This window comes from Phalacrocorax aristotelis, chromosome 7, assembly GCF_949628215.1.
Source record: "Phalacrocorax aristotelis chromosome 7, bGulAri2.1, whole genome shotgun sequence".
NCBI lineage: Eukaryota > Metazoa > Chordata > Aves > Suliformes > Phalacrocoracidae > Phalacrocorax > Phalacrocorax aristotelis.
The window spans coordinates 35,437,075-35,452,400 of NC_134282.1; the positions used below are offsets into that span (position 1 = coordinate 35,437,075).

Sequence of the window (15,326 nt, forward strand, 5' to 3'; positions counted from 1 at the left end):
AGAGCGGAACACAAATGGTGAATGTGAAACAAGAAAAGGGCACCATCTAGTGTTTAAATAATACTACTTGAGAATGAAAATTATATGAAACATTGCCCATCAGTTAAAACATGCAGACCATGTAATTCTTTGGCTGACTTGTTTGCATACACAGAAAGAATTTATTCTGGAAATGTAATAATATGATGTTCTTCATGGACATTGTGGTAACTGAGAGGCAGGGGAATGTAGAATGGCATGCCAGACTGCATCAGAAACAGTAATTTAGAGAATTTTCTTGCCTGTTTGTCTCCATTGTTTAAAAAAAAAAAGCTTAGGAAAGTTTTCCATTCCTGACCTCCAGAAAATTTAAATAATAGTAGGCCAAAACCATTCATGCTTCAAAATAATGTAGTGCAATACTGTATGCAAGTACTATACATAATCAGGCTATAGCAGAGTGACAGTATTTATCTTCTCAGTGACAGTCATGGATAACATTCTGCAAGAACCCTCAAAATATTTGTTAAAATGGAATAGAAGTAACTGTTTAGCCTGTATCTCAGCATGCAGGTTTGGACTGACACTGTGTGGGAAAGGGTGTGAGGGGGACAGTTGTCTGCAGTTCCATTGTTCTGGAAAAAAAAAAAACCAGTAGATGTGTGGTGTGAGCTCTGAAAAATTCTGAGTTTCATCTTTAACTGAATCCCTATGTCTCAGAAGATACCAGACAAGAGACAAAGTCATTTTTGCTCTCTGTTTCGTGAAAGGAAGCAGTGTACACTCTCAGCCATTCTAATTTTGGAGCTATGATCTCACTTTAACCAAAAGCATAGTACAGATGTGCCGCTTGTAATTTATTGGTGTTTTCTGCACTTCTGTAAATATGACAGCACAAGCCTGGCATATATACCAACTGCACTCCCTCTGCCTCTATATCTAATGATAGAGTATCTCTTTTTCTTGCACATTTACTTTTTTTTTAGAACAAAATGTTAACTTATTCAGGAACTGTGAATGCTTATATTCATTATAAGATAAAACCAATACACTTGTTAGACCAGTCTCTCATTTTTCAGAGTGAACACAATTTTATTTTTTATGTGTGGTAAATGGCCTTGTTCAGCCAAAAGTGCTGTTACTAAAATATTTGTTAATTTTTAGGAGAGAAAAACACACCAGAAAAAAAGGGAATTTCAAATATTTTCATGTTTGATAAGCTTTGTGGTTCTTCTGGGAGTATAGCCACTGTTTCACTATATGTAAAATTTACTTGACTGTTGCACTATGGTTAGGAGTTACACACCCCCCAAAAGCTTCATTGGCCTTCACTGCTGGGCAGGAGGGAGATCTCATCTTGTGAGATGCTATTTATATTTGTTTTCTAGACATTTGTTAGCAACAGAATGTCACCTATATCATCTGTGCATTCTGGACGTGAAAACATGAAAGGAAGAAGCAGGTAAAAGGAAGAACATTGTTTTAATTTATATTCACCCCAGCCACTTAGAAATAAGTTGTTTTTATTTACCAGTCCATATCTGGATCTGTTTGTGAAAAAAGAGGGCATGCATGAAATAAGGAACTTATTTCCCAAGAAGGGGAACTTTCTGTTTACATGAATTAACTGTGAAATTAGGGGATTCTCCTGCTTTAAGTGTTGTAAGGAACATGAACAGAAAATTAAAAAAGAGAAGTACTGACAGCAAAAGTTTTGAGACTTTAGAAATTGATTCTATGATTTGCTGCAATATGTAATTATTGATAGCCAGTAGGAGTCATGGGTGCTCAGCAGGCAAAAAACAAGGCCACACTTCACTAAATCCATGAGATAATGTAACAGATGAGACATAAGTGCTGGCACTTAAACTTGTCTACATGACTGAGGTAAGGAACTGGCAGCTTCTGAAAAGAATCAGTGTTTTCCCTGTGTAATTCATGTTCTGGCAAATGACACTTGCCAAGAAAGAGTATGAGCTACCAGAAGACCAAGAATACTTTGTATTTGGGGAAGAAGATACTGAGCACTAGATATGGAAGAAACTTTATTGACCTGTTGTATAAGCAGGATCAACCCCTCTTACTTTCCACATTTACTAACAAAGCCTCAAATTTTGACAGAGCAGAAACAGTCATTACAGCCGGGGGTTGAAATCTAGCCTTAGTTTGCAACATTTAATCTTTCAGTGGATCACACTAAATGTCATGTGAGTTGACTGGCGAGATAACTTCCATGCCTTGGTTTCTATAACAAATTACTCAAGCTTCCCTGCTAACAGAACACTGGCTATTTCCTCACTCGACACATCTCTTATCAGTAAGTGACATCCAGAGGGGGGGGACTCAAAGAATTCTGCAATCCCTTATGTCACCATCAAAGTGGAACCCATGGAGAACCACAGTGAATATTCAGGTGCTTTATACACTTTACATCCTTTAGCACAGAGTGAAAATATTGCCTGGCAGATAAGACAGTTACTTTTTATTGATAAATTAATCAAGGCATTTAAAAATTAGGGCAGAGTAAGAAGCTCTGGGGAATTTAGGATTTCTGGATAACTTGAACTTCCAAACTGTCAGAATTCAGTCAGATGAACAGAGTTCATCAACAGCATAATCCTAATAAAAATGCCGTTGCAAACATCAGCTCCAACCATTGCAACAACTATTTTGATAGCAAACCTTTTGTGCTATAGATAAGGTTGAAAATGAAAAGCTGAATGTCATTAAGCATAGAACTGTCTCCTCCCATTTTTGGATGATTATACCACATCAGACTGTTCTCTCTATTTGTACCCAGAGCATTAGGCATGTTTGATGGAAATAGGCATAGACTGCATTCCAAACACAAGGAGAAATTATGTGAAATTATGTGTACCTCCCTGTGGCAGCTTGATCTCTCCACAGGGAAGTTTTCTGTTACAGAAATTCTCTATTATTGACTTCTAGTAAGTTCCTTAGAATCCAAAATGCACTAGATGTTTCAGTGAAACATAAAAATATAAATGGTTTGGCCTGTAGCCATTCACAAGCTGTAAGCTACAGCTTTTTACCTATTGCTGCCTGCATGTTCTGTATGTTTTCCCATAAATAATACGACTCAGGAGCACTTTGTAAATGTCCCTCAACGGGCAGAGTGGCAGGGGTTTGGTAAGCAAAGTCAGATGCTGCAGGGAGATGACGAAGGCATCGTGTGGGCCACACGCTCCTTCGGTTACTGCTACAGCACCGGGCACGGCACGGGGGCAGAGATAAGGTTGGGGCTGAGAGGCTGGAGATGAGTAACACAGTTCCCAATAAAAGAAGGGTTTAATCTGATCGCGGGCTTACCCCACGATTTGAGAAATATATTTTAATGTGGTCACAGAAGCATTGGAGCCCGGTAGCGATAAAGCGAGGGCCGGCGCGCAGGCAGAACGGGCTCTGGCCCGAAACCTCCGGGGGTGGGTGGCTTTCCACGTCAGCAGCGCCGTGCCGAGCTCCGGGAGCAGGGCCGGGCGGAGGCCGGAGCCCCGGGCAGGGCTCCATCCCGGCGGGCGGCGAGGCCGTACTCAGCGGCCGTGGCAGGGCGGCCCCGGGTCCTCGATTTTGCCCGCAGCTGCGGGGCAGAGCGCGGGGAGTATCGGGCCAGGCTGGGCCTCGGTGGCCGCACTACAAGTCCCGTGAGGCGGCGCGGCGCGGGCCCGGCCGGTTGCCTGCGCAGCGGGCGAGGCTGCGTCCGCGGAGGGGCGAGGCTGAGGCGAGGCGATGCCGGCGGCGGGCTCGGAGGGGGAGGAGGGCCCGTCGGGCGAGCAGGCCGGCCCCGGCGCCCCCAAGCTCTGCGGGTACCTGCAGAAGCTGTCGGGCAAAGGCCCCCTGCGTGGTTTCCGCAGCCGCTGGTTTGTCTTCGACCCTCGCCGCTGCTACCTCTACTACTTCAAGGGGCCGCAGGAGGCGCTGCCCCTCGGGCACCTCGACATCGCCTCCGCCTGCTTCAGCTACCACCAGCCCGAGGCCGGTGCTGCCGCCGCGGGGGACGAGGCCGCCGCCTTCGAGGTGCACAGCCCCACCGGCGCCGTCGCCGTCCTCAAGGTAGGCCCGGACGGGACTCGTTCCCCGTCTCCTCGCATGCCCTCAGCGCCGGGGCGGCCCCGCTGGCTGGGCTGGGGCAGGCGGTGGGGGCAGCTCCCGCGCCCCCTGGGGCTCGGCCGCCCCCCCTCCCGCTCCCGCGCCCCCTGGGGCTCGGCCGCCCTCCCCTCCCCTCCCCTCCCCTCCCATCGCGGCGGGGACCCGGGCTGGCTGCGCCGCCACAGCGGGACTGCTCCTCGCTGCGTTTTCTGTGTTTCTTTAAAAGAAGAAAAGTAATATTTGGCAAACCCATCAGTAATGCCAGGCTATCCCTAGCGTTAGTTTCTTTTCTTTTTTTTTTTTTTTTCCCCTTTATGGTTTTGTTTTTAAAGCGCTCCTGTGAAGGGGAAGAGAATGCTCGTGGTAAGCGCGATGCCGTTGGTGCGGGACAAGCTTGGGAGAGTGCCTTCTGTGGAAACGTCTGGGTAGAAAAAAGATTTCTGAGGAAAGCTGGTGGGCAGTGATTTTGGAAGTTGAGAGGGAGTGGTTGGTTTTAACTTTTGGGGTGTTTATTTTGAAAAGATTATGTATGGTAGAAGTCTTCATCTAGACTGCTTCAGGAGGAAGGAAGAGGAGGAAGGAGAATTGTTTTTCTGATAGTAGCAGAGGCTGGTTATCCGTTGTCTTTGCAAGGACTGAGACTTTCACAGGATGAGAGGTAAATGTTAGGATAGTTTTATGCATCTTTCCTTTATCATCGTGTCTATGAAAAAAAACCCCAAGGAAACCAATTCCACCCAATAAAGGAGAAATAAATTCTCCTGAGGATCTATTATTTTTCGTCGCTATTAAGGCGATTTCCCGCAAGGAACACACTTGTGCACTGAGTGTGAGTTCTCACCTGAACTGTGTTCTTTTTTAGCACGATCCTTAGCGTATAATCCATGAAGTTTTTGAAGCAAACCAGCAGAACTTCCTACTGAATATTGGAAAATATTTTTCTTCTATACTTAGTTAACAGTGGAGATATAAGCAATGATAACAAATGCTGAGATTGTAGAACATGATTCTGTAAAGTTCTTCAGTATTCGGTTTTGATAAATATAAATGCTTGTCAAAATAAAGAATCATTAACATTTTACTAAAGAATAAAACGTTTAACTGGAAAACTAATATGGTAATAATTTCAACTATATTTGGCTAAGGAAAAGCAGTGTAATCAGCCATTTAGCATCCAGTCACGTGTAAAAACTACCTTTTCCTTTGGCTAGCCGTAACTAAAGTTTTTATCGCTTTCCATGATTCTGCCTTTAGAGCCTGTATATAGTTTATGTTACGGAAGTTAAAACTGCAGACTTGGCATAAGCTTTAAGTTTTGACAGAGGGATTTTTTTTTTTAAATTAGTATCCAGTGACTTTTATATGGAAATCTCCAGGAAAGTACGTAATGCACATTTTGTTTTGAGGATCCTTTTGAGGATAGGAGGGCCTTTGTTGAGAAACATGTAGTTTATGATTAGGATTATACTGGGAAATAGTATATGTCACCTCTGCAATAAGTAACTAGTCTGTCAAACAGTATTCTAGCAGCAGCCTCGGGTGTCTTCTGCAGTCATGAAGACACAAATCTATGCAACATCAATGCAGAAGCGTAAGGAACAGGGAGACTCCTTTTTCATGTTTTTCATGGTATCTTTCAGTTTGTGATGTTACTGCTCTGCCAGACTTCTTGTATTAATTTTTTTCCTGTACTCGCTAGGAAAGAACCTGCATAGATTGGTGCTCTCTTCATGTTTTCGTAATGGGGACTGAGAAAAGGTGCCAGTTAAGAAAGTCAAGGTCATTTCTGTAATTAGCAGAAAAAAATATTTTTGTGTCTTTTACCTCTTGTATTGTTATGATGCTTGCCCTAAAGCAGCCAAGTGATAGTCCATAAAAACACTATTATGTTATAGGTGTTTATATAGTGCATAATGAATTAATTAAAATCTTGAGGGATGTTGCATGGCCTTTTGTGGCCATGTGATTCACCAAGGGATAAGGCTTTTGCAGCTGGAATTAATTTTCTTCTATCCAACAAGATAGTTCTTTAAGGCCTTTAGAAACATGTTTCAGCTCAATTAGGCAGAAATAGAATTAAGAATTGATTCAAGATGTTAAAAAAAAAACCAACCACCCCACCCCCGTCTAATCCAGCCCCTGTTGAAAACAAATGTGATTTAATCTATCAAGAAAACATTACACAGAGAGCACGAGGAATAAAGTCAAGTCAAATGTAGACTTCACTCTCTAACTCACATGCCTTGTTTTCCTCAACTTGCTGCTTGTTCAGAATTTCCAGATCTCATGATTCCCATTCAGTATTATAAACTAAGAAGAGCAATAAGAAATAAGCAACTGGAATTCCAGATTGAAATGATGGTGCTGTTGAGGAATGCATTATTTCTTCATAATGCCTCAGTTTTTTGTTAATGTAATGATTTTATCATCTGGATTGCTCAGTCTTTGTCATTTAATGGGAGCTGAGGGGACTGCATGATATACTTGGAGCTTGTTTCTCCATTTGATAACAATTTCAGGAAAAATTTACTGTGACCTTTACAGCAGATGGTTCGTAATTTAGAAATGTAGTTAACCAACCTGACACTTGCATGATTGTAGCTTTTTTGTGTATTTCCAACAGCCAAAGTACATTAGAAGAAGCTTAAGTGTGTGTAAAAAGCTTTTCCATTTGAAACATATGACAGGTACCATCACTTTTAAGTAAAGAAGCAGAGAAAATTATGTACTTCATGAATTATGGATAGATTATGTTTGATAATATTTTCATGGAAAGGACCTGATCCTGTAAATATTTGCTGTAACACAGACTGCTGGTAATACGGTCAAGTGAATGTTTGCCTGTGTTTACACAGTAAGGTCTGTCATTAAGGGAGAGAATTAGCATTATGAATATAATACAAATGAAAAAGGGGTCATTTCTTACCTATTTTTAAAGCAGTGTCTTGTTCACTTGGTTTTGAAACAGAGAAACACTGGCCAGGGATGGTAGACTGTGTGTCTCGTCAGTTATGTGCGGATAACTTCTTTGTGAACAGTGGTGAACTGGGAGGGGAACAGAAATTGCACTGACTTCTTACAGCAGAAAACTTTTCTGGGTTATTGGCCAAGTAGTAAGCGTTCTAGACACTGCGGATTTTGGAGCCCAGATCCTTGGAAGTATTGGGCACCAAACTTGCTGAAATCAGCATTATTTAGGAGCTTTTACTCTAATTTGTCAATAATCTTTAAGTATGTGGCAGTGATTAATAATGGGGTGCTTGGGCTTAAATAGTACCGCCTTAGGACCTAAAACCATTAGGGCCTAACTCAGCTTAGAAGGTAGCTCAGCAGTGATGGTGTCTTTTTTGTTTTTTTTTTTAAACTTTGCTGGTTAGTGGTTGCAATGCTTTAATTAAAAATTGGGCTGTCCTCCAAAAAAAGTCATCTGGCTCCAAATTTGCTGTTTGAGCATAGCAGAATTAGTAAATATTAAGAAATGCAAACTCTCTGGTGACGTTCCCTTTTACAGAAAAGCTTGAGGGAGAGTTTGTCTGTGTTTAGAAGAGAACTGTGGCAAGAATTTTCAGGAGTTGCCTGAAAATGGTAGGTCTGCTTGTTGCATTTCTTCGGACTCTTCCTGTGAAAGTATTTAATATTGGCATACATGTTCCACCAGTGGGTCCAGGTAGAAGATGCCACTGGGTAGTTGTTTTCCCCAAATTATTATTCTGTTTGTGTCATGTGTGCATCGGAAGAAGGCAGTTCCTCCAGCTTCCTTAGTAGGAGAACATAGGGGAATGCTTTTAAGTAAATGATAATAATTTTCCACCATTTATGTTGAAAAATACATGGGACTGTGTGTCTCCGCTTAGTGTCTTTTGTTGCTACTGTTGCCTGTAAGTTTGCAATAGTAATTCCTTCTCTCACCCCAATTCAGGTTACATTTATGGTGGGTTTTTTTTCTTGCAGAAATGTCTCAGTTCAAATGTGGCTAGCTAAGGTTCTTTCTTACTGCAGAGCCATACAATAGTTTAGCACAAGTAAGGATTTTTTTTGCAAGATCTGATTGGTGCCGCACCTAGTTAAATGTTCAGTCTGTCATGGTGGGAGTAGCCAAACACTCAGAAGTCATGAGAAATGGGGCAAGCATGGAAGCATGCTTTCTTTGGCAGGTAAAGTGAATTCAAAAAAATGTTTGCAAATCTGTCTTTTGTTTAAGAGTAGAGGAAGAGGGAGACTTAATATGTTCTGTGTGGTGTTATTTTTTTGTTTTAAAAGTCCATTTCAAATAACAAGCTTCAAAGATTAATTTTGTTTAAACAAAACTTGTTTCAACAGAGATTCTCAGGGTACTCATTAACTTGTAAAGAAGATAATTGCGATGCTTATAAATTCAGCAAAAACTGTTCAAAGGGGGTGGAAAACTGTAAGAGAAAGAAAACCGTGTACATGAAGGAAGGAGGTGAAAGTAACAGGCAGGGTGCAGCAGCGGGGTACTGAATAATTCGTGGGAAAAATACTTAAAATAAGGGAGCGAGAAACTTGTACTGCTTTGGTATCCTGTTTTACATCATCTTTGAAAGGTAGAGGACAGGAGAGGTGTCTGAGGACTGGAGGAAAACAAATATTACTTCAATTTTTAAAAACGGCAAGAAAGAGGACCTGGGGAACTATAGCCCAGCCAGCCTCACCTCCATCCCTGGAAAGGTGGTGGAGCAGTTCATCCTGGAGGTCATATCCAGGCACGTAAAGGACAAGAAGGTTATCAGAAACAGTCAGCATGGATTCACCAAGGGAAGGTCATGCTTGACTAATCTGATAGCCTTCTACGATGGCGTGACTGGCTGGGTAGATGAAGGGAGAGCAGTGGACGTTGTCTATCTTGACTTCAGTAAGGCATTCGACACTGTCTCCCATAACATCCTCACAGACAAGCTAAGGAAGCGTGTGTTGGATGACCAGACAGTGAGATGGATTGAGAACTGGCTCAACAACAGAACTCAGAGGGTCATGATCAACGGGGCAGAGTCTGGTTGGAGGTCCATAACTAGTGGTGTTCCCCAGGGATCTGTGCTGGGTTGAGTCCTGTACAACATATCCATCAGTGACCTGGATGATGGGATAGAGTGTACCCTCAGCAAGTTCACTGATGATACTAAGCTGGGAGGAGTGGCTGATACACCAGAAGGCTGTGCTGCCATCCAGCGAGACCTGGACAGGCTGGAGAGCTGGGCCGAGGGGAACCTGATGAAGTTCAGCAAGAGCAAGTGCAAGGTCCTGCACCTCGGGAGGAACAACCCCATGCAGTGGTACAGGCTGGGGGCTGAACAACTGGAAAGCAGCTCTGTTGAGAAGGACGTGGGAGTGCTGGTGGACAGCAAGGTGACCCTGAGCCAGCAATGGGCCCTTGGGGCCAAGAAGGCCAACGGTATCCTGGGCTGCATTAAAAGGAGTGTGGCCAGCATGTCGAGGGAGGTTATCCTCCCCCTCTACTCTGCCCTAGTGAGACCACATTTAGAGTGTTGTGTCCAGTTTTGGGCCCCCCAGTTTAAGAAGGACAGGGAACTGCTTGAGCAAGTCCAGCAGAGAGCTACCAAGATGATCAGGGGACTGGAGAGCATCTCCCTTATGAGGAAAGGCTGAGAGACTTGGGTTTGCTCAGCCTGGAGAAGAGGAGACTGGGGGGGGGGTGTGTGTGTGTCTCATCAATACCTATAAACACCTAAAGGGTGGGTGTCAGGATGTTGGGACTCGGCTCTTCAGTGGCGTCCAATGACAGGACAAGGGTCAATGGGCACAAGTTGGAACACAGGAAGTTCCACTTAAATATGAGCAGAAACTCCTTTACTGTGAGGGTGACAGAGCAGTGGAACAGGCTGCCCAGAGAGGCTGTGGGGTCTCCTTCCCTGGAGACATTCAAAACCCGCCTGGATGCAGTCCTGTGCCCCCTGCTCTAGGTGTCCCTGCACAAGCAGGGGGGTTGGACAAGATGATCTCTAGAGGTCCCTTCCAACCCCTACCATTCTGTGATTCAAGGACTGTTAACTGACCTAATGCGTAACAATGACATTACTTTCAGATTGAGGAAAATATGTGCTCCTCAGCAGAGAACAAGTGCAATTGGGAATTTAAAAGCAGCAAGGAGCAACTCCAATAAAATCAATTAATGGTTTTTTGAAGACTATTAGGGAGAGCATAATGGGACAATTAGAACTAGTCCAGGGCAGAAGTAATTGTAGGCATCTTCTAGATGGACTCCAGGTGAATTGCCTCATGAGCTATGTTGTGGCAGCAAAGAGAACCGCTTAGGTACAACATCCTGTGTTAGTGGACGATATTTGAATTTCTGGTGGTTTTCTGCCAGAGCACAGTAAAACATTGCTTTACAAGGCCCGTGTGCAAGTCTATCTGAAGGGAATGTAAGCTCTTCTATTTACCAGAAATGAAGACTTGCCACTGGATAAAATTCCAAAGGAAGTAGAAGGCGAGATGTTTACTTTTTGCAAAAAGTGACTGGAGTTTGTAAACTTAAAGCCTGCTGCTGTGGTCATCCCAAAGCTGCCAGCAATGGCTGTGTGCATTGACGTTTCCCAGTGTCAAGTTCTTTGTTGCTTTCTGAGAAACCTCATAGACACTTCTGAACTATTCTTTTCCCATGTCTTTTTTTATAAGGGAAATATTTTCCTCCATTGTCCTGTGAGGCAGCAAGAATATACTAAAATAATTGCCATTTCAGATTAGAGATATTTTGCTTGCATATCTTTCTTACCAACTGAGAAGAGTGAACCCACAGTGCCCTCTTGTATCGCGCTCTGGTTTATTTCACCACTTGATTTGATTTATGAATGTTTACTTGATGTATGTATCTTATGTCTTCTCGTGTGTGATATACTGAGAGGAACTGGAGCAGCAGCTTCAGGAATAACCATGTCCGTTTTCCAATTAACTTCCTTGCACAGTGCTTCGGAGCCATCTGCTGTAGGATGTTGTGGATGTTAAAGCTCATATGGGTACAAAAAGCCAAACTGTAAAATAAAAGGCTATCTCTGTGATTGCTAAACGCTAAGATGGCAGATCGCTGGGCCAGAGAGAGCACTCCGGAGAAGCATCAGTTCTTGTTTGCTGTATTGCTTATGCTGTGTCTTGTAATTAGCTGCTCTCAGGGTCAAAATATGATGGTCAATGGATTTTCAGTTTGACTAGACCAAAAGTATTCTCGTATCAAAAATGAAGACAAATCTGTTCCATTTTTGTGCTTTATGCAGCACTTACTGTAATTCCTTTGTAAGGAAATAGTCTTGTTTGTTTGTCTTCATTCTTTTGCAGCTGTGCCCTGCACAGGTACCCTCTTCAGTTGTGCTGATCAGAACAGGAAGCTACTTGAAATTAAGTTGTCTTTAAAGAGTAAACACAGTCATTTGCCCAAGTAATGAGGGTTTTTCATTGATAATGTCACCAAGCACTTTGGGAGAAGGTAGGAGAAAGGCTGGCTAAAAGGTAAGCACTCTGTGCTTACAAGCCAAAGGACTTGGGGTGAGCGTCTCTTCACAAGTGCTAACTTTCTGTTCCTGAATGTACCATGTTACTACTCTTGGGTGCTTGTTCTAGGCTGGTGGCTGGGGATGTTTGGAATAAAAATGACTTTTCCAAGTGAGTGCCTGCAATGTCAGTTACCATCACTTAGTCTCTTGTTGATATTTGTAAATTGTCATTTGACACAGTTTGAAATGACTCTTAGAGCTGTGATTTTTACTGAAGCTTAAAGATGTGTTTAAATTCTTGCTCACTTTTTACCTGTTCACATTAATGACTGTAGGCTTGTAGATTAAATAGTCATGTTGGGTTTTTTTTGTTTTAAACGCAACCTTTCTGTGGAAGTAAGTTAGCTCATGGGATCATCAAGTAATACAGTATGTAGATTTAGTCATTAAAGTAGGGGCATTGCAATGCATTATTAATTTGTTGGTTTCTGCTGCTACTAAAGCAAGTTAAAGAAAAGAAAATGGGAATCTTCCTGCATGTGTGGGGGAATTTTTTTTCATCATACAGATTTGTAGTTATATATTTAAACAACTCTGAGTGTAAGAATATAAGATACTGCTGCTGCATTTTCCAATGTTCGAGTGTAAAATTGGAGAACAAAAATGCACGTGACTACTTCTAATGGAAAGCGGATTTGGCATGAAAGTCAGGGGGGTGTATGTCTGCACAAGTTGCATCTAGTTCATTGGTGGTTATTTCTTTTAAATTGTATTGGTTTTGGGTGATGATACCTTGCTTGTCTGGTCATTACCTAGGTTGGCGTTTTTTATTGCACTTGGAGTTACTGTATTCATATACTGAAAACATGCAGTGATCTCATCAGCACTCTGGTTCTTTTGTAGGCTGCAACTCGTCAGGATATGACATACTGGCTTCAAGAACTTCAACAGAAGAGGTGGGAATATTGTAACAACCTTGATGCAGCAAAAAGGGACAGCCGAACTTCCCCTACACCAAGTGACTTTTCCAAAGGTCTTGTTGCCAAAGATAACCCTGGTAGGTTGAAAATTTGAGTGAAAACAGAATGCATGTTTCTGATTAGTGTCAGTTAATCATTAAAAGGCATAGCACTGGGGTAGAAAACAGTCTTAGGAAGTTTTTTGTCACATCTTATTATCAAGTAACTCTGTGTAAACTTTGCATGTGTTGATGATGAGAAAATTATTTAACATAAATGTAATTTTATGTGTGATTTCATATCTTCTATGAAACATGTTGATTTCTTTAAAAACATATTTTAAAAAATGATGTAAAGTTGACTAGTCCTATGACTAACTTTCATTAAGTGGCAAAGTACAGTTTAGGTTAGATAAGTTGTCTTTTAGTTGTTGCAATATCTTAAAAATCAGTGTGCTAAGTAGCCTGAGATGTAGCCCGAGGTATATTTTTGCATTCTGAATGGCCATACTTTGTTCCTGAAGAAGTATGGTATGGTGGATTTACCTGACTGCGATAAAAATTTTCTGCCTTTTAAAACTGGACAACAGTGTGCACTGATACTGCATAAGTGAAATTCAGTCTCCGTGATACCTTTAGCAAAGCAAAATATAATTTTAGACCAGTGTCAGAGTCATAAAAATGAATCCGTGTATTATACAAAGTTATTCTGCATTTTTTATGACATTGCTCAGGCACTTCTGAGTTGTTTTATTCCTGAGACATTACAGAAATGGATTGCTTGCTGATTTCTGCTATCAATAAATAAGACTGAGTAAAATCCTGTTCTGTGCCAACTTAGACGTTAGTAAAGCTCTTTTGGGTTTAAACAAAGTCTTGAGGTCAGAAATATTTCATCAACAGATTTTATATTTTGTTGATTTAATTTGCTCATACTGTAAAACGAGAAATGTTAGACTGTCTTCTTCCTTGCCGTTCTCTCCCCTCCCCCAGTTCAGATCCCATGCTGCAATATTGTCCTCTAACCCAGTTTACTGCTTTCATTTGAGAGCAGTCTGTGGCTCCTTGCTCAACCACAGCTGGTTTGAGAGTATGTGTTTTCATAGGGGCTCAGCCTGATGTTTCAGCTACACCAGTCTAACAGCTAGTCACTGCTTAAAAGAAATGCCAAGCTCTCTCCCTTGATCTAGCACGGGTACTAGTCTTGTCCTTCCTTATGCTAGTGCAGGGAGTGCAACTAGGAGGAAGCATCTTTTTCTGCAGGTTAGTTTTTGGCTACTATAGCTTCCTGAAGTGGTTTACTGTAGGACAGTGAGTGCCAGGATTAGTTTAAGAGAATTGTTGGGAATGCAAAGTGGGATGGTTTGAGACCACCTTTCTGGCAGCAGACAGTCTGGTTAGCAGCTTGTTAAATCATATGCTACAAGAACATATGTGTTGGTGTTGGAAAGGGTAACAGGCTTTTTGCTCTTTCAAACCTCTGCCTTTCGACCTTCAGCCTCTTGCTCTCTGCTATGTAGTCTCCTTTTCTGTGTTTTGTGGTGTTTGTCTGACCCTGTGCTGAATTGGTTGAGTTCAAAAGCTAGCCAAAAGGGAAGCTTTTGGAGTTTTTCTTTTTTTTTTTTTTTTCTGCTAGATTAACAAGTGGACTATATTTACTGTGCAATCAGGTGACTTCCAGAGCTGATGGAAGCGAGGGAACAAGGCATAGTGGCCAAGTACAGGAAAGCAGAGTAAAGGAACTAGGCAGGACTGCCCTCTTTTGGCAGCAGACTGTCGGATCAGATCAACTATAATACATAACTTGGCCCCAAACCTCTGTTTTCTTGTTTGTGCTACTTCCCTCAGAGCTTAGGTTACAGTGTGAAATTAACCTGCTGTCCCTGCAGTCTGTGTAGATACTGTTCCCTCACTCCTGCTTTGCATCAGATCTAGCAGTCGTAATCAAGTCACTTTAGATCACTGATATGAGATTTTCCTTTCTTGTAAATTGTTGGGGGTTTTCTGGATCAGCAAGCTGAACCAATTTGTGGTTTGTTTTTTGGTTTCTTTGTTTGTTTTTTAAAGTGAATGTGCATTCGATGATGTGCCTTATACTGGAGCATAGAAATTGGTTTGTTTTGCTAATACTTGAGTATAGCTGCTAGCATTAATGTTTTAAATGGAAAAAGTAGTCTGTCTTCAGTCCAGAAACAAAATTGCTTACTGTAGTCTTGCCTGTTTTGTTCCCTTGTCCTTCCCCACCAGTTTAGAAATCTGGGCTAACTGGAACATAGTTAAAGCTAATGTACTGCTTTATGGATCAGGCTTGACAAGTTTTTAAGAATTCTCAAAGTGGTTAAAAATACTTTAAAATATCTTTTGAGGTGGGCTGTGGGGAAGCTAATGTTATAAAACTGATTCTGTAAAATTTGTCATAGAGCTGCCTTACTACCATGGAAGTCAAATAAATTATTTATTCTTTATAGGATATGTTGGGGTTTTTTTGTTCTGTTTTTTTTTTCTTTTTTTCCTTGAAATTGATTGAATGTTAATGTGGTTCTTACAATTTCAGTTCTTAGTTATGCTCTCCCTCAACTCTTGATTTGCATTAATAAAAAATGTTGTGTCATGTATTTATAAGATTGCAATGTTTTGAAATAAGTTTAAAAACAATGTTTTTTGTGTGTGTGATGACTGCATTAGCAACCAAATTACATTGCTGTGCTGTGTAGTCTGTACCCCTCACCAATCAGCTGGCTGATGTAAGCAGTGGATCATGTACAGTGAGCAACCTCAGAAAGCCAGAGAAGGTTTGGCCAGACGGATTAGCATGTCTG

At 41.8% G+C, this 15,326-nt stretch overlaps 1 protein-coding gene across 6 annotated transcripts in view; it reads left to right on the forward strand.

The window, feature by feature from the left end:
• The first annotated feature begins 3,448 nt into the window (after positions 1-3,448).
• Positions 3,449-15,326, forward strand: part of TBC1D2B (TBC1 domain family member 2B) — a 37,222-nt gene continuing 25,344 nt past the window's right edge. The window contains exons 1-2 of one of the 6 annotated variants that reach the window (XM_075100015.1): positions 3,449-4,050; positions 12,453-12,606. In XM_075100015.1, coding sequence (XP_074956116.1) covers positions 3,727-4,050; positions 12,453-12,606 — 478 coding nt within the window. In that variant the 5' untranslated portion in view covers positions 3,449-3,726. Of the gene's footprint in view, positions 4,051-4,389; positions 4,450-8,201; positions 8,241-12,452; positions 12,607-15,326 lie in introns of those variants that run through there. The other 5 variants (XM_075100011.1, XM_075100010.1, XM_075100009.1 and 2 more) reach the window with 5 other exon arrangements.